This window comes from Grammomys surdaster, unplaced genomic scaffold (genome assembly GCF_004785775.1).
Source record: "Grammomys surdaster isolate TR1022 unplaced genomic scaffold, NIH_TR_1.0 126219, whole genome shotgun sequence".
NCBI classification, from domain to species: domain Eukaryota; kingdom Metazoa; phylum Chordata; class Mammalia; order Rodentia; family Muridae; genus Grammomys; species Grammomys surdaster.
This window is the reverse complement of record NW_021621022.1, coordinates 1,345,303-1,367,808: the sequence shown is the minus strand read 5'-3', so window position 1 is coordinate 1,367,808 and position 22,506 is coordinate 1,345,303. Positions and strand designations below refer to the sequence as shown.

The 22,506-nt window shown below is 44.3% G+C and overlaps 1 protein-coding gene across 2 annotated transcripts; it reads left to right on the top strand.

Annotated features, from left to right (window-relative positions):
- Positions 1-5,073: 5,073 nt before the first annotated feature.
- Positions 5,074-20,706, top strand: Dleu7 (deleted in lymphocytic leukemia 7). 2 transcript variants are annotated; one of them, XM_028758882.1, is made up of 2 exons: positions 5,074-5,525; positions 19,826-20,706. In XM_028758882.1, exons 1-2 carry the CDS (start codon positions 5,103-5,105, stop codon positions 20,030-20,032), a joined length of 630 nt encoding a protein of 209 aa, XP_028614715.1. In that variant the 5' UTR covers positions 5,074-5,102; the 3' UTR covers positions 20,033-20,706. The 2 variants fall into 2 exon arrangements, with proteins under 2 accessions (XP_028614715.1, XP_028614716.1); XM_028758883.1 differs by lacking the exon at positions 19,826-20,706 and adding an exon at positions 10,200-10,254 and having other exon boundaries at positions 5,103-5,525.
- The last annotated feature ends 1,800 nt before the right edge of the window (positions 20,707-22,506 follow it).

The following is a 22,506-nucleotide window of genomic DNA, read 5'->3' as shown; positions in this document are numbered from 1 at the left end:
TTCTTAAAAACTCCTTCATCTTCAAAGTTGCAACAATTCAAGAAGTTGGCAAGTATTTTTAAAATTTACTTTTTTTCTTCCAGTATCAAAAATTCTCCCTAGAAATAAACTGTTAAGATACAGGCCAAGTGTGGGGTGTTCACCTGCAATCTACCACACTCTAAAACGCACTCAGAAGCTGAGGCAAAAGTATCAAGGCCATCCTGGGTTACATAGCAATATAGTTTTTCTAGAATTCAATTAATTAAATAAAGTGAACCAAGTAACATAATTTCTATACCTGGAAAGAATTGTATCTTGCATTGGAAAGCATTGAATTGAATTGCATTGCATAGTAGGGTAAATTATGTCCAATTGTATCAGGAGGACACAAACATGTCATTCATTTCTAAGGCTTTTCTTTCCTTCTTGTGTTAGTCAGTCCCTTTTGCTATGACAAAGTACACAGCCATATTTGTGGTGAAGCCAAACCTCACAATGCAAGTGGTAGAAGAAAGCTGCTTGCCTCATAGTGGCTAGTAAGCAGAGAGTTGAGGGTGAAGGCAGACACAGGGATCAGAGATTATTACCCCCAAGAATTGTCTTCAGTGACTTCATTTTCATCCTCAACAGTATCCTCCGACATCTAATACTTCTTTACGAACTGACTGATGAATCTCTGGTCAGGTCAGAGACCTCTCCATCTGATGCCAGAGACCAAGCCTTTGACACATGACCCTTTCTTGGAAACACTGTATCAAACCATGATGCTCTCTTCACTCACTCTTGCCTGTTTTTCTTTACTCAGATTCACTAAGTCGTCAACTTAAGAGGATCTGAGAGGGTAGTGCATACTTGATGTTCTGAAGGCACATGGCCCCATATAAATATTGTTCTTGACAACTTAGTGGTTTTGTGGCAGGATTGCATCCCGCTCTCTTTTTTTCTTTATTAAAAATCAAATATTTAGGCTAAAGTTAGACCTTTTGCAGGTTAGGACTTGATGTTTTCAAACACTACAATTACGTATTTAGGGAACTTGATCTGTCTTGCTTTGTCGCCTTCTGCCTGCACTTTCTTCTTGTTTTCCTCTTTCACAGTACTTTTTCATATCTTGGTTTCTTCAGCATCTACTTCTCTGCTGTGGTCCTTCACTGTGGTTTTATTCAACAAAAACAACACTTTGGCTTCTATGGACATATTTTGTGCCCCACCCCCATGGACTTCCCCAGGATGCATTAAAGTTTGACAGCTCCATTTCTAGAATTCTCTTGGATCCCTTTTAGTGAAAAGTGCAAAAGAATGTAAGTAGGAATCAAATGTATCTGGGCTCTGCTGAGTCCTTTAAGGCCAACTTTGCACACTTGTTCCCTTCTATCCTCTCGGAGACCAGCTTCTCAAACATCCTGTGTGAGCACTGGCATCTGCAGTTCATGTGGAAAGGAGCCTGTGAACCTCTGAAATAAAAGAGTGCCGGAACTCCTGTCCATGTTGTACTACTCTTGTTGGCAGGCGGACATTGTTTCTCACTCACTGAGCTTTGTAGCCCCTTCTCACTCCCATCTCTCACCCACAGCAGTCTCAATGATTTTGGTGCCTGGTTAAAAAAGTCCTTGTGGGTTATAGGGAAGATAGGAACTGCCCTGAGAGCTTTAATCTGCAAAGCTCAGGGGATGGCAAATGTATTGTGGATGTAGTTAATTGGCTAGACTCATCAGTGCTGGATACATGGTCAGCGAAATTGACCTGCTACTCTTTCAGTGATATATTATGATATTTTGTTTATATTATGATTCCTTCTGTTCTAATAAATTCAACCCCAAATTTATTCAATCAAACAAAAAATATACTCAATTGTCTCCTGTAACCAAACAGCTCTGAAGTGGGACTGTCTTCATGAGCAACTCTGTGTAGGGTACAAATGATGCTACAAAGAATTCTGATTTTCTCTATAGACATGTTGTCTTTCTCTCTTTGATGTTGAGTTGCTCCTAGGCAAGCTCGCCCCTCAAACTCACAAGATGGCTGCAGAGGCTCTACAACACATATCTCTTCTATTCCTCTTGTACAAGGGACGTCATATGTAGTGGAAACGTTAGCCTCACCTTAGTTAGGATACTGGTTTTCCTGTGTATCTGGAAATAGGGGAGACCCCAGAGATCAGTTGTGTTTTTCCCCCAGGGCCACTGCAAAAGCTTCCTGGTGTTTGGTTGTCACTGCTGTTGCTTGGTTACAGAACCTTGATTCCTATTGAGTATTCTCCATCCTCCTTACAAGCATGAGCTTCAGGACTGAATTTTGGTTCATACTCATCTTGGACTGTTTCCTCTCAAATACGATTATCTTGACATAAATATGTCATACAATTTAGGCCAAGATGAGGAAAGTCAGCTGGAGCTTTTTATGAAGTATCTCCCTGCACTTGAGCAGGATACTGAAGAATAGATAACCTCTTGGCTTAGAGAGTGTTGTCTAGGGGCAAGGCCAGTAGCCATTGTTACTGTTAGTGAGTAACAGTAACATAGCATAGCTATAGGTATGGGGGCATAGCTCAAGGGCCAAGTACAAAAGTTGGTATGCTGTGGATGACCTCACAGACAGATGGAAGGAACCAAGGGCATCAATGACATCTCAAAACCCCAGGATTAATCAATATGGGAGCTACCTTCAGACTTCTTAAAATGTGGGCCAACAAATTCTTGTCCATGAAATTCTTTTGTGTTATACCTTCTTACTAAAAGTGGAAGTTGTTTTTTGCTGCCTTGTGATCTCCTGGCCTATAGTGGGAAGCTCCATTGTTTTATCTTTTATAGTGCATTCAACTGAAAGCATTCTAAATAGTCCCTGAACCATGGGAAGGTGGTGTGTGATTGGCTACAGCCTGGATGACCCAAATCTCTTTCTTCTACGTGGGCCAGCTTACCTTATCTGAGCTTATGGGCTGAACATGGAAGGTGAAGAATATTCGCTAAGCAATGAGAACATAGGTCCCATAAAATACTGAAATAGATACTGAAGCAAAAATACTGGATATGCAATATTTTTTGCTTTTGAATAAACCCTTCTCCCGGTGTTTTAGCCAGGGTACACAATGTGTGTGTGTGTGTGTGTACTTGATCTGATGGTCCAGCAAAGGTGACTCTGCAAATGCTTTAGACCAAGGACAGACCTGCTACTATTATTAATTCATGTCAATACCCTATGAAGCCTTTCCCTTAGGGCCTTTGATCTCCAGCTTTGGGCCATAAGCCATTTTGAGATCACACCAAACAGAAATGTGACCCATGGCTGGACAGCTGAAGCATTGCTTGACCAGAAGAGCCCCCAGGTCATCTTTCGATAGGCAGAGTCACCCCTCATGCCCTGGGGTTCTGGGCTTCATCTCATGGACTTTTGAAGTTTAGTTGTCTGTGGCTCTTAAGATCAGTGTGGTATGTAGAAGAGGGGGCCCAGGTCCTGCTCTGTCTAGTGATTCCTATCCTGTTGACTGGAATTCTGTCAGGAGAGTTTTTCGGTTAGCTATTTAAGAGCAGAGGGGTTAGTTTGTGAGGCCCTGGAGACTGGAATGCTTTGTGTAAACAAAGCTATTCCTGCTTCATCCTTTCTCCATCAAATGTGCACCAACATCTGATGATTTAAAAAGGAAATGCACAACTTGGAAGAATTTCTGTATTTCTGCAGATTAACTTAAGCAACTTTACAGCAAGATAAACTAATCAATATTAAACTGCTTCTCTCCAAAGTAATTTTCTCTGTGGCTTCACAGACTAGCACTTTTACCTAGATATAATTTGCATGAGCACACTTGTTTTTGCTTAAGAAAGCTTCTTTATTAATTCAGATTGGTTTTCAGAGGAGAAGGAAAACAAAGAATTCTAAGAACCTTTGCTGGAGAGTCAGGAGGGTTACTCAGGGTCAACTATCCCAGTAACAAGGGCCCCATGGCTCTTACCTATCACCTTTCTGCACTGATTGGACCACCCTGATGGCTTTTCCATCCAGAGAGCTTCCAGAACTGACTCTACAGACACACCCTCCATCTGCCTGCGCCTCTAGTTTCCCCATGAGTCCTCTCTCCCCACTCTGTGCCCTTGCCTCTGCTGTGCTGGATTACTGGATTCTCCAACAGTTTTCCTTGCAAGGAGAAAGCAGGAAAAGATACTCTCTGTGATAGCTCTCCTGACTATTCCCTTCAAATGTCTTCAAGCAAGCAAGCAAGCAAACAACACAAAACCCCGCAAAACAAAACAAAACCCACGGATTAAAATTATCAGCTCTTTCCCATTGCTTAAAGGAGACAGCCATGTTTCATGTAATTAAAAATGGGTATTTGTGCAGCTGCTTTGAGGTTTCTGCTCCATCAGAGGACTGACTTTTGACTTTGCTGCCAGAGTCCTTCCACACAAAACGGTCAGTCCTCATCTGGGCAGTGCCAGGCTTGAGTTTCAGGCACAGGCCATGGCAACTCTGCCTCAATGTCATTTTTGTAACTGGGATGTCAGTACCTGTGGGGAACCAAGCAACCAGGGCTGAACTTTGAGATACTTTGGTAGTCCATATATTTTGTTTGGGGGTTTGGAAGGCCTTGAAGGCTATTTCAAGGGGTTTCTGAAAATGTTCTCAGGGAAATGAGAAGAACCCACCAGTGTCCTTTGTGAGATTGGTTAGAGCTCTGGACATGTTAATGACTTGGTGAGGTTACAGACCCTGGGGCCTTCACCACAGTAAGTGGTCCTTTGCTGGCATCCTTCAGGGAGGAAGGGGGCGGGGTATCTGGGGATAGATACATCCGCACAAAGCAGCGCATTTCCCCACCAAAGCCCTGAGAGGCGGAAGAACCAGAGCTCAGCATCTGGCTCCTGTTCAAGCGCTCACGGGGCAGGCTCCAGGAAGCTTTGGGTCATTCTGAGCCCATTCTGCCTAGCAGTGAATGCAGGGACAAGCGCGGGTCACCACCTGCGGGCCGGGGGATGGGGCGAGCCACACACGGTGAGGGACTTGGAAGCGGGAGCGGGGAGGAGGGGAGCCGGGAGTTAGAAAAATGTGACCCCGCGACCCCGAACGCCGCCAGGCTCTTTTGCCTGCGTTCCACCTGCTCGTAAGCGCCCAGCTGCTAGCCGGCCATGGCCAGCCCTGCGCCCTTAGTGGCTTCTATCAGCCACCAAATGGTGGCTCTGCAGACCCTGCAGCTACTACAGCAGGAGTGGGGCTGGGGCGACGGTCCTAGCGCCCCAGGGAGCCCGCGGGGCCCGGACCACGTGCCCATCTCTCAGGCTCGTCGCTCTAGCCAGATGCGGACCCGGAGGGGGCTGGGGCGTGGGAGCATGGGAGCACGGGGCTCTCCCGAGGCAGGCGGGCTCCGGGGCGCAGAGGGGGGAGCCGAGCTGCTGCCCTTCCCGCGGGACCGCGGGCCCTGTACCTTGGCGCGGATGGCGATGCGAAGCGCTCTGGCTCGCGTAGTGGACTCGACCTCAGAGCTGGTCAGCGTAGAGCAGACTCTGCTTGGGCCTCTCCAGCAGGAACGGCCCTTCCCCGTCCACCTGAAGGTGAGTCTGCCCTGCTTTCCTCTCTGGGTTGCAGTGCCTGGATGAAGTGAATGGGGCCACTGGAGCCCAAGCAGGGTGTGGTCAACCTGCTGTGGGCAGTAAGGGGATGGGGGCAAAAGGAGACACACACTGAGGACTGCGCATGTGGGATGGAGAGCTTGAGAACTAATTACCTGGAGTCTATCAAACTGTGGAACTAGACCTGCCTCTGTGTGTGTGTGTGTGTGTGTGTGTGTGTGTGTGTGTGTGTGTGTGTAGGGGCAGGTATTTGTGCATCAGGTGCGGCATGAGGAGAAAGCCTTGTCAAGACCTATCTGTCACGGGAATCATTTCTAGCTGTGGAGGTCAGCTGTCCTACCACCTCCTCCAAGTTTACAATCTTCCTTTAAAGCTTTGAGTGCACCTTAAGTCCCCAAGCTGCATATATTCTGACAACATCATGCACGTTTAAAGTGCTTCACACTCATGAATCACAATTCGTTTGCATGAATCCAATTCCCCACAGAGCACAGAGACCCCACAGAATCAACTCAAATCCTTATAAAGTAGACTTGGGGCAGGTGGTCCCAGACGTTGATAAGCTTGCTAATAGTACCTACCAGAGACTCCTGCTAAATCAGCCAGCTCATATGTATGGGGTGGAACTGGGAAGAGACCTGAGGTAGGTTGGGGGTCTAGGGTTTTGGGGTTCAGTTTTGGCCTTGCCATTAACTAATGAAATAATGTGCTAGTTAGATTTTAGTGACTTGACACAGCTAAAGTCATCAGAGAAGAGAAAACTTCAATTAAGAAGATGCCACCATCAGATTGCCTGTAGGCAAGTCTGTGGGGGCATTTTCTTGATTAGTGACTGATATGAGAGAATAGAGGAGAGAGCCCAGAACCCACTGGGCAGGCAGTGCCACCCCTCGGCAGCTGGTCCTGGGTTGTATAACAGGCTGAACAAACCATAGGGAGCAAGCCAGTAACCATGCTCTTCCTCCATGGCCACTGCTTCAGTTTCTGCCTCCACTTCCTGCTCTTACTTCTTTATGAAGAGCTACAAACTGTAAAAGGAAATAAACCCTTTCCTCCTCAAGTTACTTTTGGTCATTGGGTTTATCACAGCAATAGAAAGCAAACGAGGTCATTGTATTAGGGCCACAACTTTTTGAGTCCTGCTGGCTCTCAAGTTGTGGCCAGGAACACCGTCTCATGTGTCTACTTAGGAGTCTGGAGGAGGTGGCGTGTTGAGAGTTTGGTATATTCCATAAGGGTTGATGCTGTTCTTACTTCACAAGCCAAAGTTGGGAAAACATGCAGCGTACTAGGTTGCATCATATGGTGTAAAAAATTCAAATCAAATGTCACCAAGCAATGTCTAAGGTGTCTCTTTTCCTTTTTCCCTCACAAGAAAATATTTAAAATCTGCCAATGTATGACATTGTCGGTTGTGAGCTACATACTAATTTTATTGATTTTTAAGATATGCAAAGAATGTGTATCTTAGAACTGATGAATTTTCAAGTGCTGTGTCATATTAGAAACATGTTAGAAATATATGTGTGTATTAGTTGCTTTGGGGTCACTAATGCCCAAAGCCTGATGGAAACAACTTAAAGGAGGAGACGTTTATTTTGGTCTAGCCTTCACCTCTTTTACTTTTTCATGGAGGGCCCCAATCATGGCAGGCAAAGCACTCTTCCCCACGGAATTTTCCCCCAGGGACAGATACATTTTTGACTCACAGTTGCAAAGAGATTTTAGTCCATCCTTTGGGGAAAGGCATGGCGGAATAGCTCCTTGGTGGTCAAACATCATGGGGACTAGGAAGCAGGGAAGGGCATGGGCTAGGGCTGTGTCTTAATCGCGGTTTCTATTCTAGCACAATCATCATGATCAAGAAGCAAGTTGGGGAGGAAAGGCTTTATTCAGCTTACACTTCCATATTGCTGTTGATCACCTAAGGAAGTCAGGACTGGAACTCAAGCTGGTCAGGAAGCAGGAGCTGATGCAGAGGCCATGGAGGGATGATACTTACTGGCTTGCTTCCCCTGCCTTGCTCAGCTTGCTTCCTTATAGAACCCAGGACTACTAGCCCAGGGATCCACCTACAATGGGCCCTTCCTCCTTGATCACTAATTGAGAAAATGCCTTACAGCTGAATCTCATGGAGGTATTTCTTCAACTGAAGCTCCTTTCTCTGTGATAACTCCAGCTCGTGTCAAGTTGACACACAAAACCAGCCAGTACAGGCTGGTCTTTTTAATCTTCAAAAGACTGTCTCCAACATGCAGGCCCACCCTCAAAGCCATACAGCCCCAACTCAAATAGAGCCATTTATTGGAGAACATTCAAAACAGGAGCCTATAGGTATTTCTTAGATTCAAGCCATAACAGTGTGATGTCAGATATACAGGATGCAAACGGGCTAGGCTGGCAGCTAGAGATAGTGAGTGATCTGTTTTGCCTAAGATAGTCTTTGAAGGCTGTTTGGGGAAAACAGCCTTTTCTTTCTTTTCCTTCCTTCCTTTCTTCTTCCATTTTCCCTTTCTTCCTTCTTTTCTTTTTTTCTTTTCGTTCAATGACTGTTTGCTTTCCATATAAGGAGGCCTGCGTGATTCAAACCACAAGCATTGATGGTTGGCTGGCAGCTGCAAGGAGTCAAATTTGGAAGAAGGGCAAAAGTGATTCTGGACACTTGGGGGTTGGCTGGTGAAACCTATGCGGCATTCTATAACCATAGAATAGGAGGAAGGTCAACCGTAGACGGCTGAGTTTTATGTGAGTCAGGTCAGTGCTGATATTCTGAGGCTGCCTGAACAAGAACCAGAATGATGCTGACACCAAGGTTGGGGTGTTTTGTTCAGTGTAGTGGTTACCCCTACTTGGTAATTCTTTGGCATTACCTACTTGGTAGTCCTTTAGACATTTCTAGTTGATGTAAGGGCCTACATACATTCCACCCCTTTTCAGGTATCTTCATCTAGATTGTACTCATCTACTGGGAAAATTGAGGCCAATGGACCCAAATATATTCCCTCCCCTCTCCCTCTCTCCCTCTCTCCCTCTCTCTCTCCCTCCCTCCTTCCCTCCCTCCCTCTCTCCCTCCCTCCCTCCCTCCTTCTCTCTGTCTCTCTCTCTCTGTATGTGTGTGTGTGAGACAAAGAGAGAGAGAGAGAGAGAGAGACAGAGACAGACAGAGACAGAGCGAACTTGTGTACATGCTTGTGTGCAGGTACACATGGAGATCACAGATCAATGTTAGGTATCTTCCCTGGTTGCTTTTCATCTTATTTTTTTGAGACAGGGCTTCTCACTTAACCTCTCTCACCAGTTCACTTAGTTTAGCCGGGTTGGCTGACTACTAAGCCCCAGGGATCTTCTTGTCTCTGCTTCCCAATGTTGGGATTAGAGGGCTGTTACTGTTCAGCTGGTTTGTTTTTGTTCATTCGTTCGTTTTTGTTGTTGTTTTTTGGTTTTTGTAACATGGGTGTGGAGGATCTGAACTCGGGGTCTCATGCTTGCCCAGAAAGCATTGAACCAGTGAACCCGCTCCTCAGTCTTCCACTTGCCTTTCTTATCATCTCAAACAAACAAACGTTTCCCTCCCGTAAATTCGTTCTTGTACCACTGAAGCAAATCCTTGCTTGTCCCTAGTTATGTTTTCAACAGAAGACATATTGTAGACACTCTGTATTTCCCTATCCATGCGCTATAATTAAGAGATTTAACTACCGTAACCAAATATAAACTAGAACATTTAATAACAATGCACAGTGATAAGTCATGTAAACACTCCCCCTCTCTCTAATCTCCTCACACTGTATTCACCCTGGGGTGACCTGGGACTACGAAATGGCTGTGTGTGGTAAGGTGAATGATGGAGGCCTTAGGAATTTGCAATAGGCACTTACGTAAGGGCCTCTTGAACACAAGCTCTGTCAAGATAGTAACAGCATTGGCTAAAGAGTAACTAATAGGCAGGGTGACTAGCCAAGTTAGAACCTGGGCAAAGGGCTGATTAATATCCTGGACCAGGTGCAAAGGGACATTGCAAGAGTACATCACAGTACTCAGAACTGGACCTAATTTAAAATGTATACATTGTTTAATTCTGGACGTAACTAAATGGAAAGTGTGTGTGTTGGGGGTGCAGCCTTGTGTTTCTGGGAAGTGTGTGTGTGTTGGAGCAGGGTAGCAGCCTTGTGTTTCTTGCCTTCACTCTGCCAGAGTCCCTCAGTCTATAGAAACACCCAGTGCTTTGTCACCTTCTTGTTCGTTTTGAGTCACATTCCTTTTCTTTTGTTTCTCCAGTAATTTTCTGTTACTTTCTGGAAGTGTGCAGAATGCTCATCAAAAGAGGGGTCTTGACCTTCTTCTCACTGCCAGCCTGTGTCTCCCCTGTACGGGACTGACGAATTTCAAGGACTGGAGGACAGTCTGGGCTATTGGAAGTGAGAGGAATGGGGATAGCCAGAATCTAGAGATTTTTGCTTGGCTTGCCATTTGGAGGAAAGGGTTATCTCTATTTGGCTTCTAGAGCACTGATCACACAGTTTAGATGAGAGAGGGCTTCAGTCCTCTGGGGACTGGCTATGCTGACTTGGCTTCATTAGTACTGTTAAGATGAAGGATTTGGAAGGACATTCCCTATACATCGCAAGGCTTGTTTGCTATATCGTATGCTTTCAGGAGGAGCGGTGTTCATGGAAATGAGATGTACGTGAGAAGTTCCTCAGTACCAGGCCACTTTGATGCTGTTACTTGACACACAAGGTAGGAAAGAGATTGTCTTAAGCTAAAGCCAAGGGCTAGTTGGCAGTACTGGGGACTGTGCAATGGTGACAACCCAGCACAAGCACCTAGTCCCAGGAGCCTTTAGGATCTGCTCTACCCTTCCTGCTCTAGGCCTTTAGGTGAGTTCCTTCACCTTCCTGTGCCCCAGCCTCTTCTATGAAGAGGCTGTATCACCTAAAGGGTGGGTGATTCAGAGGTCTTAGTTGGTGGCTTTCCTTAGTCAGTTGTCGTTGTTGCTATTAACAAGCTAGTAACTCATAAACCACTACTATTGTTTTTTTTTACATCTATGAATGACTCGGACTTATGAACTGTTTCTGTTTCCAGGGCTGTTGATAAACACACAGTTAGGACTGATAACTAAGTGGATTTTCCAGAAGTTTCCTTTACATAGAAGTCAGCATGGCTTTATGCCTTGGCTTCATTAGTACTACTGACATGTGTCATTGTCCAGGGGGATATTGATTAATCCACCTGAGAGTTTAGGAAGAGAGCTGGTGTGAGGTGTGAAGGCAGACACATCCTTAGCTCAACAGCAAAGGGCACTTTTTTTCTCTATTAATTTTTTTTTGTAATTAAACAAACTTATATTTAGTATTCTCTTTGAACATTTAGAAAATTTCCAACACATTTTAAAAAATATGTAGTGAGTTTCTTTATAGTGGATGATGATGTTCCAAGTCTTGTTAAAAGGTAACTAGCTTGGAAAATATCTATTACAGGCACTGCAGGGCTTTGAGAGCCAAGACATGATTGGAGTTAATGTCATTTGTCCTGATTATATCACAGGCCAGGTCATGCAGCTATTATGAATTAAGATACAGGTCCTACTTGAGAGGCTGTGGTGGATACTTGCATAACCGTGCAACATATCTCATTCAGGCTGCTGTATCACACTGGAGACTGGGTGTGTTGGTCAGCTCAGCTGCTGTAACAGAATGGCTTCAACAACACATATTTCATTTTCTCAGTCTTCAGAGGCTGGAAGTCTCAAATCAAGGCAATGACAAATTCAGTTTCTGTGAGGGCTTCCTGTCTGGCTTCAGAGGTGCCTCTCAGGGTCCTCAAATTGTCTTTGTGTATCCCACTGGGAGGAGGTGGAGAGAGTAGAGGAGAGAAGGAGGGAGAGAGGGAGAGGGAGAGGAGAGGGAGGGAGGAAGAGGGAAAGAGAGATAGAGAGAACACTAGCTTCTGGAGCATTTTCGATGAGAGGGCTAGGATTGTAGTTCGTTGATAGAGTACCTCCCTAGACTGTGTGAAGCCCTAGATTCAGTCCTTAGCCCCGTGTAAAGCAAAACACATGGTAGGACATTTGGGAGATAGAGGCGGGATGAACAGGAATTCAGGGTCATCCTTTGCTGCATAGTGAGTTTGAGGCATCATGAGCATCACTCACCTGAATATGTGTGTGTGTGTGTGTGTGGTGTGGTGTGTGTGATGTGGTATGTGTGTGTGGTGTGTGTGTGTGTGGTATGTGTGTGTGGTGTGTGCATGTGTGGTGTATGTGGTGTGTGTGTATGGTGTGGTATGTGGTATGTGTGTGTGTGTCTGTGGCTGTGTGTGTGTGTCTGTCTGTGTGTGTGTGTGTGGCTGTGTCTGTGTGTGTGTGTCTGTGTGTGTGTGTGTCTGTGTGTGTGTGTCTCTGTGTCTGTGTGTGTGTGTCTGTGTGTGTCTGTGTGTCTGTGTGTGTGTGTGTCTCTGTGTCTCTGTGTGTGTGTGTGTGTCTGTGTGTGTCTGTGTGTCTGTGTGTGGTGTGTGTGTATGGTGTGGTATGTGGTATGTGTCTGTGTGTGTGTCTGTGTGTGTCTGTGTGTGTGTCTGTGTGTGTGTGTGTGTGTCTGTGTGTGTGTGTGTGGCTGTGTGGCATTTCATTCTTGTGATTCTTGTGACCATTTTTCTCCTTAATTACCTTCCCATGGGCCTTGTGTTACAAGTGTCACACTGTGGGTAGAGCTTCGACATAGGAAGTTTCAAGGTGTCCAGTCTGCCATTCCTTGTGTCCTTCCCTGAAGACCATTTTATAGGGTGACCCAAAGCCCTGAGTATTCACTAAACCCAGGAAACTACAATAAAGCTAATAATACCAGCAAGAATGGGGCAGAAGGAAGCAAATCTGAACTGCTGAAAAGATGGCCAAGGCAGTTTTGAAGTGACCCTAAGTTTCCTCAGTCTTCAAGAATAAAAAGCATTTAGTTTCCAAGAACTACATCCAAAAATGCTGCACAAAGGCTAGTTGAGGCCAGCATTCAGAGACAGAACTTCCCACCATGGCTCACTAAACATGCCTGTGAACTCCTTCAGTTCAATAGGCTCATTATGGTGACAATTGCTCTGCCAAACTCTTGCTGAGTGTCTCCTGTTCTAGAGTGAGACCCATGGCCCACACACTGCTGACCCTGGCCTCCTTCCCTCCCATACTCATGTTCTTTGCACACAATAAGTGTGACTACCTACTGTTCAAAGAAGACACTACCACATCCATGGTGATTAGTGAAGTCAGTGCTTACAGGTTTGGAAATAATGTCTTCAAAAATTATAAACTTTGGATACTGGAGAGATCGTTATGAGGTATCCACAAGAGAAGACCACTTGGACACTGGGTTTAAGCCAGTAGAAAGTCTTTGTTAGCCAACCAACAAATACACTCAGTATTTGAGACCAGAGTGCAGTCCTGAACCTTTCTCAGGGTTAGCTTTTTAATTAATTATTAATATCCCAAATATTAAATAACTTTAATATTAATAAATCATAATTTATTATAATATAAATCCTATTTATATTATAATAAAATATAAATTTATTATATTTTATTCCCCTACCAGGTTCTCCTTCACAGAGTTGCTCCCCCATCCCCCCACCTCCTTTTCCTATGTGAGTGTGGGGCCCCTTGGGTATCTTCCCACCCTGGTGCATCAGGTCTAGCTTTTAAATACACAGACTACATGCTGGGTCAATGCATCACAATTAGCAGGAACAGCCAGAAACAGAAATATAGAAGCCAAAAAACAAGGTTAGTATATTTACTTCCCCAGAACTATGGACTTTGATAGAGAAGGTCTTTGTTCTGTTCTTGGCAGGTATTGCTGCCCACATGGTGGGTTCCAAGGCCTGAATGGTACTTCCATCATGACCTCAGTGGTGCTAAGGTCTGTGGTCCTGCTAAGGTCTGTGGTCCTGATACAAGATTGCTCAGTGGTTAAGAGCACTGGCTACTCTTGCAGAGTACTGGGTTTGACTTGCAGCACCAACATCAGGTGGCTCACAACCAGCTGTAAGTTCAGTTCCAGGGAGCTCTGACACCATGTTCTGGCACCAGGCACATACATGTACAGATTACACAGGCAAACACTCTCATATGTACTATAAATCAATAAATATTCAAAAATTATGAAGGCAGGTGTGGGAAGATAGGTCGCCTGGTAAAGGATCTGTTAAGTGAGCATCAGTGCCCAAGTTCATCTCCCAGAACCCACATTAAATGTCAAGCATGCTGGTGTGCACGGCTGTCCTCACCACTGGGAGATGGGCACATGGATGTCCCTAGGGCTTGCCATCTAGCCAGTCTAGACAAGTTGGTGAGCTTCAAGTTCAGTGGGGGACTCTTCCAGAGGAAAAATGTGAGAATGGTTGAGTAAGACTGACCTGGACCAGCATATCTTTCTTCAGTACCAAGGTCTTAAAGAAGAGGGCCAGGAAATGAGAAGATAAGGAAGATAAGAAAGCTGGGGTCTGGAGGTCTTCTGTAAGCTATGTCTTATGCCAGCTACATTTATTAAGAAGGACAGTATTTTATATACTATTTGTGGGGGGAAAATGGGAGAGAGTCAGTGGAAAGCTAAACAGTCAAAGGTCTCACAGGGATGCCACAGACTAGGCACACATATTGTCCTTGGGACTGATAGCCAAAGCTCCTTAGGATGGGAAGAATTGGGTTTTCAGGATCCAAAGCCAAGGCTTCTTCAAGGCATGGATCCAGTCCATTATTGGTTCTGCCAAGTATGTTCTGGTTTAGAGAAAGCGCTGTGGTCTTTCTCTGTATATCAGGGCCTCAGGTAAAGCCTTGGGTTGATCTGTCCCTCAACAAAGGCACCTAGCCTTGATCTTTGGCCATAGTATGCTATCACACACATACATGCACACCTGTGTGTATGCTTACAGGCATATGCACGCACAAATATTATGAAAATTACTGCTGAAGAAATAATTCATTGTGAGGCCGTAAAGGGATGATTTGGTCTCTCCGGTAGAGCACTGGATTTGAGATAGCCGGAGACCCAACAGGTGAACCATAGCCTGGGTAGGGATGGCATGTATCTCCCCATGCCCCCAGATTCCAGACTCCTACATGCGGCCTACATCTCCATTAACCTGCATCTTGCAAACACGTTTGGCTCAGAGTAGCTCCTCCCAGAGAGGTTTGCGTCACCATCCAGATAGAGGGCGTGACTAACAGAGATTTCCATGAGTTACCTAAGGGGTGGGGTAACTAATTAAGTTATTCCTTTCCCAGCCCCTCTTCCCCCTCCCCTATTTAAGCCAGCTCTCCCCTGGCTGAACTGGGGGGCACGCACATCCAATTACCACACCATGAACAATAAACTTCTTAAACTCACGGACTCCATGTGTTTTCTGGGGCCTGCCGCCGCCAAAGCTTCCAGCCTCTAGAACCTTGGACTTTCTCATGTATGTGGGACCCACCGCCATGGAAAGCCTGCGGGACTCCACTGTGGTCCTGGGATACTGCGCAATTCTGGGGCCTCCGGGCATGTTTTTTCCCCACAATTCATGGTTGCCAGTAGCCCCAGGTAGGGGACTCCTTATTACTAGAGACACAGTTTTGCTTTTGTGGTCCAATGTCTAGTTTATTTATAGTTTTATAATAGTTTATAATGGAAATAATGTGAAAGTCATTACATAAAAGCTTTGTGAAATGAAATTTTGGTGAACGAGGCCAGAAAGGCTTTAAGTCAGACCTCTGCTTGGCTACTGGACAGGAACTCCATAGGACTTGATTGGCATGAGCATACCTGAGTCTTGTTTGTACTCATTGCAAAGGTACTTTTCTTTCCCACTGAAAATGGCGCCATTCCCAAAGCCAAAGTGTGAGGGGGCCTTGTTATGACCCCACAAATAAAAATGCTTACTTTCCTGCGGATGATGGAGACTTCATGGTGGTCGGTACCTACTCGGGTCCCCCACTGTGTTTTTTATATAGTGGCCTTGAGTTCAGGGCCCTGAACTTGTAGTTAAAAGTCAGATGTTGATGAGCCAGGTGAGATTGGGAAAGTTCCCAGTTACAGAGAACTTGAAGTCATACACCTTTTAGTGTTTTTAAAAATACGGTTCAAACATTCCAGACATATGCATTATTAATAAATCCAATATATGATACAGGAAAGTCCCAGGGTAGCAGTGTTCCTAAGAGACCCCTTTTATACTTCATACTGAATGAGAGTGCAGAGCTGATCAGGAAGGGAGGATAGCCCTGGATAGCCCTGGATAGCCCAGGAAACCTGGTTAGGAACTGTGGGAGGATGAAGAAAAGTTACACAGACACATGAAGAGGAAAGCTGTGATCAGGTGGGGTTCTTCTAGCAATATCATCTCAATCTGGAGCCTCAGCATGTTTACTAGGTACAGCACAGAGGGAGGAGTTACCTAGTCCCATCTCTGCAGGGAAGCAAGCAGTCTCAGGCTATAAACATATGGAGGAGGAAGTCTCAGTTGATAATCTTTGTATACACTAACCAGTGAGCTCAGTCCTTGTGGGTGATGGCTTTTGCCCATTGTCCCAAGGATCCAAGGCCTTGGGAGTCCTAAATCCACGCTTACTCAGAGCTTCTTCCTTCCTCTACAGAGCTCATCAATTTTCATTGCATGTTTGGACAGATGGTCTTGTGCTCATTCTCCTCTCTGGGTTATCAACTCTTTAGAGACAGGGAAATGTTTCTCCATGACTTTAGTATAGTATAGTAAAATTGCATAGCTTGGTGCACTTTTAAAATAAAATTGCTGCTTTATCAGCTAAACAGGTTTAGACTGGTATCCCAGTAGATTAGCTAAGACACAGGAGGGGAATCTCAAAGCACATGGGAAGGGCAGTGCTGTCTTTAGTTTGGGGCACTGTAGCCATCAATACATGTCATAGGCAGAGTCTGGAGTTACTGAATGCTTTCAGAGGCTTCCAAAACCACTTTTAGTTGCTTGGCTGTGTAGGTCTGACTCTGGCATCGTGCTCAAAGCACTGTAGCACATTGGGTCATTTCTGGGAGCATCTGGGGCTTCCTATGTAACAGTCACAGGAGGACGTGGTTTGTCATTGAATAGAAGGCACTGAGAGTGAGGTGATGGTCAGTATTGGTTCTGTGTGTTTCCACTGAAAGCCACAAAGCATTTAATGAGCCTTGGCCTCATGTCTTGGGATTCTAATCTTCCCCAGCAGGAGCAGCACAAAGCTGCTCAGAGACAAAGAAGGATTGGTGTGTTTAGAGTTGGCATTCAGCCCTTCTAGAAAGGAAGAAAAGAAACACCTGTTTTATTTCCCTCTGCCCTGGAAAAGTCTATTCCTAATAATTTATTTTCTTTAACTGTTACTATATTTTAGAAAGGGTTAAAAGAAAAAAAATTGTACTAGTATAATAAAATAAAGAGAATTCACCGGAAGTCTGCAGTTTGCCCAGGCCATTAGGATCCAGCTATAAAATTTTATGTTTCCCCAAAAGAAGCCCTATTTGAGTATTAACATAAGTAAATGTGAAATCAGCTTCAGGTTTCAGGCCTGTTTGTTTATTTTTCAAGGTGTTTAATCTTGATTAAAGATGAGTAGGCACACACCAGCGCAGATCTTGCTGGTCCCCTGGCACATCTCCTTGGAGCCTTCCATTTTGTATTTAGCTTCGGTTTCTCTGTAAAGCAAGTGGACAGTTTCCCTTGATGTGGCTTGGGGAAAACCATTTATAGTGGCTGTCTCACTCCAAGCATTATGCTTCTGCAGTACCAATTGCCCCATCAGCTGTAGGAAATGGTCCTGGGAGACCCTGACACCTTCTGAGCAGGGATGAGAAATACATGAAGGTAGGAAGGCAAGAAAGCTGGGCAGAGAAGGTTAAGCCAAGTTCTGTGTCTGGGCATGCTAGCCTCCCAGGGACAGCAGCACACACTCCTGCCTCTTTGCTCCCACACTTCCAGGCTTTCACACCGGCCCTACCATAGCAGTAAATTAGACTTGTTTTGTTTCCTAGGAAATGCTGAAAAGTAAGCGGAAACCGAAGCCCTTCTTACTCAAGTGATAGTGTTTTGTTTTGGGGAAAAACAGTTTCCTTTTCTATGCATAATTAGGAAGAAATGTTGGCCCCTCACTGCGTTAGTGACTTACAGTCAAGGTGACTAAGGAAGCTTATAGAAGACAGAGTTTATTGGGGGCTTACCGTTTCAGAGGGTGAGTCTATGACCATCATGGTAGCGTGCTGTGCTGGGTGTCTGCCTTGCTGCTGGGGTACCTAGAGGGCCCCTGCCATGGCACTCAGAGGAGGCAGAATGAATTTTGCAATGGGGGTCCTCAGTCCATGTTTTCCAAGAGCCCAGGATGAGGGCAGAAACCAGTTTGGTTTTCAGTGAGTGCCAAGAGTATGGAGGAGCTGCAAGAGAGAAGGGCTTCCCCTGGGAGAGAGAAGGGCTTCCCCTGGGAGAGAGAAGGGCTTCTCCTGATCCTTGATGAAGAGATGGTCCTTGCTTTCTCAAACTTTTTTATTTGATGGAGTATGTTAATGCATATACCTTACTCAGGGTGAACCAGGGATTAAATACCTTTTGTGGGAAGGAATGCCCAGGAAGGGAAGTTCATTGGCTGAACACTGGGGGCCTGTCTAGATACTTCATTAGCATAGAGAACTCCAGGTCTTTATGCAATGTGAGTGATTGCCGTGGTCCTCAGTGAGGTGTCATGGTTACAAGCAGAGGTAAATAGGGAGTGACTCCACTCCTACTGTTCTCAATTCTGAGAATCACCGGATCTTACCAGTTCTTCTGTCTGATGGCATGGTCCACTTGCCCCACAGTAGAGAGCATGGCAACAGGCAGGCAGGCCTGGTGCTTGGGCAGTAGCTGAGAACTCACATGTTGAGTCAACAGTGAGGAGGCAGAGAACAAGAGCTAACTGGGAATGATGTGGAGTTTTGAAACCTCAAAGCCCACTCCCAATGACACACCACCACCAAGGCCACACCTCCTCATGCTTCCCAAACAGTTCCACCAAGTAGGGACCAAACATTCAAATACATGGGTCTAGAGGCTACTCTCATTCAAACCACCCAGTCCACAACCTTCCATTAACTCATAGCCCTTCTTCCTATTGTTGGTGTCAGGGAGGGATGGTACTTCATAATTTTTCTTTTCCTAAGCGATTGAGTTTAACATGTTGCTTAGGAACTTTGCCATTTTCCCTTATGCATATAAATATTTAAGTCTGCTTATCTTTCTACTTTCCACACATTTTGATACAGTATTTCCATATGTGTTCTATATAGAATATTTCCAACGTTTTTTTTTCTTAGACTATAAATCATTTAGAAATGCTTTTTAAAGTCATGTGTATCTGGGAAGTAAGCTGCCTCACTGATATCTCCCTGTTTGCACAGTCTCTGTATGACACAGATCCTGATCTGCTGAGATATGCTCTATAATGACATGCTGGCATCAGAGTCCACAGATATTCCACATGTGTTTCAGAACAATGTCTGTTTGATTATTTCCATTGGTTTAAACTAGTCTTTCCAACTCTTTATAGTACATGCTGCATTATTTTTTTTTTGTTGCATGATCTATCAGTTTGGGTTTTTTAAGCCTTTTGAGGGGGGATTCTCACTAGGTAGCTCAGGCTGGACCTTTCTGGGGTGCATTGCACAGTAAATTCTTATGTGGAATCTTAAACATGGTAAATACCAAACAGTAAGAACACGGGCTATTTGTATATTTGTCACAGCTCATTTAGAAACTCAGCTTCAGCTGGTTTCAGTAAAAAGGGCTATTCCTCAGCTCAGCTAGATGAGAAGTCCTGAGTTGGAAAAACCCTACTGGAGTGTAGCTAAATTCACAGACAGGAAAGGTCATTAGAGTCAGCCGACATTAATCTCTTTCACCTACCATTTTGTTTTGGAGACATCCTCATTTGTACAATACCCTATAGGTTACAAAATGTTTCCAAGTAATCCTGGTCAAAGAGAGCTGCTCTCTTCCAGTCCAGCAGCCATGGGACCAGTGGCATTTGTCAGTCACCTGTCCCTGACCAGTTCACTTGGCTGGGTGTGATCATCCTGCAATATCTGACCAGTTCACTTGGCTGGATGTGATATCCTCTCATGGATCTGGGGGTGGGACTGGGTCAGCTTTGGTCAAACTACCCTCCAATGGCTAAAGATGTGAAAGGGTCGTTCTCTGAGAAAAATCTGGAAATTAGACAACGGAAGCACAACAAATGCTTGCATCATCAACCTAATTTCCTGCCTGTTGGTTGTTCATTTCAGGATAGCGTGGAATTTAGAAACATCTGCAGTCACTTGGCTCTGCAGATTGAAGGACAGCAGTTTGACAGAGACTTGAATGCTGCTCACCAGTGTCTGAAAACCATAGTGAAGAAGCTGATCCAGTCACTTGCTAATCTCCCATCAGATGCCCACGTGGTTGCCTGCGCTTCCTTGAGACAGATCTTACAGAATCTTCCAGATGTATGAGCACAAGAGACAGCCAGACTACAGCTGGCCCTGCCAAGAAAACAGAATCCTTCGCCTTCTAAACAATCAGCAGCGATGGGTGTCTATGTTCCCAAAAGGACTTGATAGTTCATGTCTATGTCTGACCAAGAGCACCTGTAGCCTTCAGCATGATAGCATGTAGTGTGCAGATTTTAAAAGTTTTAGTGTATATTTTTAATGTATACTGACTTACTACTGACTTTCCGAAATATATTTCTTTGTGGAGCTAATTAGATTATATATGTATATATTTATTAGCCATCTTAAGCCTTGGTTTTAAGTGAATGATATTTAAATCTATATTTATATTATCATCAGCTATAAGGCTTAATAGGGACATATACAGTAGAAAGATTACAGCTCTTCATGTGATTTTGAGTAAATGGGACATTTAGTAACGGACACAATCTGTTTGATGGGCACGTCATTATAGACAGTGACCGTGATCTTTAGTTGTAGAACTATAGGTGTCAGTCATTTCGAGTCCAGCCCTGCCATTAGTAATTGACCATTGGGCGGGAAGAGCTGCTTCTAAATCTTGTACTATCGCATACTGCTCTGTACATTTAGAATGATAATGAGCTATGGGGTACCAAGCATATATAATACATAACTACAAGGACATACTATTAAAGTCTCAGTGTGGAACCATCTAGCTTCTCTTACCGTCTCTGAATATTCCAATTGAAATAGGAGAGTGTTGGAAAAAGAGGGAGAGAGTGGGCAGGTTAGCAGGTCTCCCTGCAGAGTCCAGCACTTGGATCTGGAAGAAGGTGGTTTAATGTTTGTTTATTTATTTATTTATTTATTTATTTTAGTAACAGTTATCTTCGCATGCTTTCTATTGTTCAATGCTATCTGGAGCTTAAAAGGGCCTAGCTATGTCATGAAAGTTTGTTGTAGAAACAGCATCAGGTTCAGTGTGGGATAGGGAGATCACAGTGTACATGAATGGCTTGCTTTTGAAAGAATTAATAACTGATCTCATCAGTGGTGAGGTGTATCTCTAAAATAAGTGTTAGTAGTGATCAAACCCTCTTTTATTGAAAACATTTTTTATAAATATATCCCCAACACAGTTTCCTCTTCTTCATTTTTTCCCAGATAAAACATAGAACCATAAACCATACATAAGATGCTAGCAAAAGACCAATAAGAAAAAATGCCAAAACAAAACAACATGAGACAAAAGTATCTCCAAGAATACCACTGAGCTTGTTTTGTGTGGCCGTCTACCGCCCAGCAGGAGGCCTACCATTAAGTGTGGTTTATAGTAATGAGACTCCACTGGAGAAAAATGATTTTTCTTTTGCAATAGGTTGTCAGTTGAAGATAGCTTCTTGATTAGAGATGTAACCTCCTGTCCATTTTCCTCTCTTAGTGCTGGGACCCATCTGACTTGTGCAGACCCTGCACATGCTACTACAGCCTCTGAGTTCATACATGCATTAGTCCTGTCCTGTCTGTAAGACACTGTTCCCTTGGGATCATCCATTCCCTCTGGTTATTAAAAATCTTCCCCCATCCCTTTCTACAAACGTCTTCGAGCTCTGAATGGAGGGGTTTGATGAAGATATACCATTTAGGACTGAGTGTTCCAAAGTCGCCCCTTGTACATCGTCCAGTTGTGGGTCTCTCTGTATTTGTTTCCATTTACTGTAGGAGGAAGCTTCCTGGTGATGGCTGAGCTAGAGGCTGATCTGTAGATGTAGCAGAGTGGTTTTAGGGGTTATTTTATTGCTGCATTCCTTCAGTGGAACAGTATTGTTTAGTTTTCTTTTATGTTTTTGGCCTATCTAGTCTCAGGTTCTTGGTTACTCAAGCAGTAGCAGGCATATGTTCCATCTCAGGGAAAGGGCCTTAAATCTAATGAGATAGTGTGGTAAATTACTCACATATCTTTTATGCCACTATTGTACTAGTACACCATGCAGATAGGTCACCAATGTAGATCACAAGGTTTGCAAGTGGGCTGGTGCTTACCTTCTCTGGTAGTGTACAGAGCATCTTCCAATCCAGAAACACTAGTCAGTAGGGATGACAGCTCTAGGAAGGCACCAGCTCTGCTTCTCCATGTTCAATGAGATATCTAAGTGTTGTTGTCAGCAGTAGGGCCTTACTATCTACCAGCCCGTGAAGAGCAACTGATAGCCTTGATAGCTTGAGTTGTTTGGGAATTTCCATGGAGCCCCTTTCCTTTATAAGAGTTGTCATGGTCATGGTATCTCTTCACAGTAATAGAACACTGACTAAGATATCTTCTGTGAAGGTCTGGTAAAATTCAGCATCAAATCCATTTGGCTCTGGTTGTTTTTGCTGAAAAACTTTTAATTACCATCTCTACTTGACTAGGTATTGTGGATCTGTTTGAATTATTTATCCAACCTTGGTTTAACTTTGATAGGTTATATATATATATATATATATATATATATATATATATATATATATAT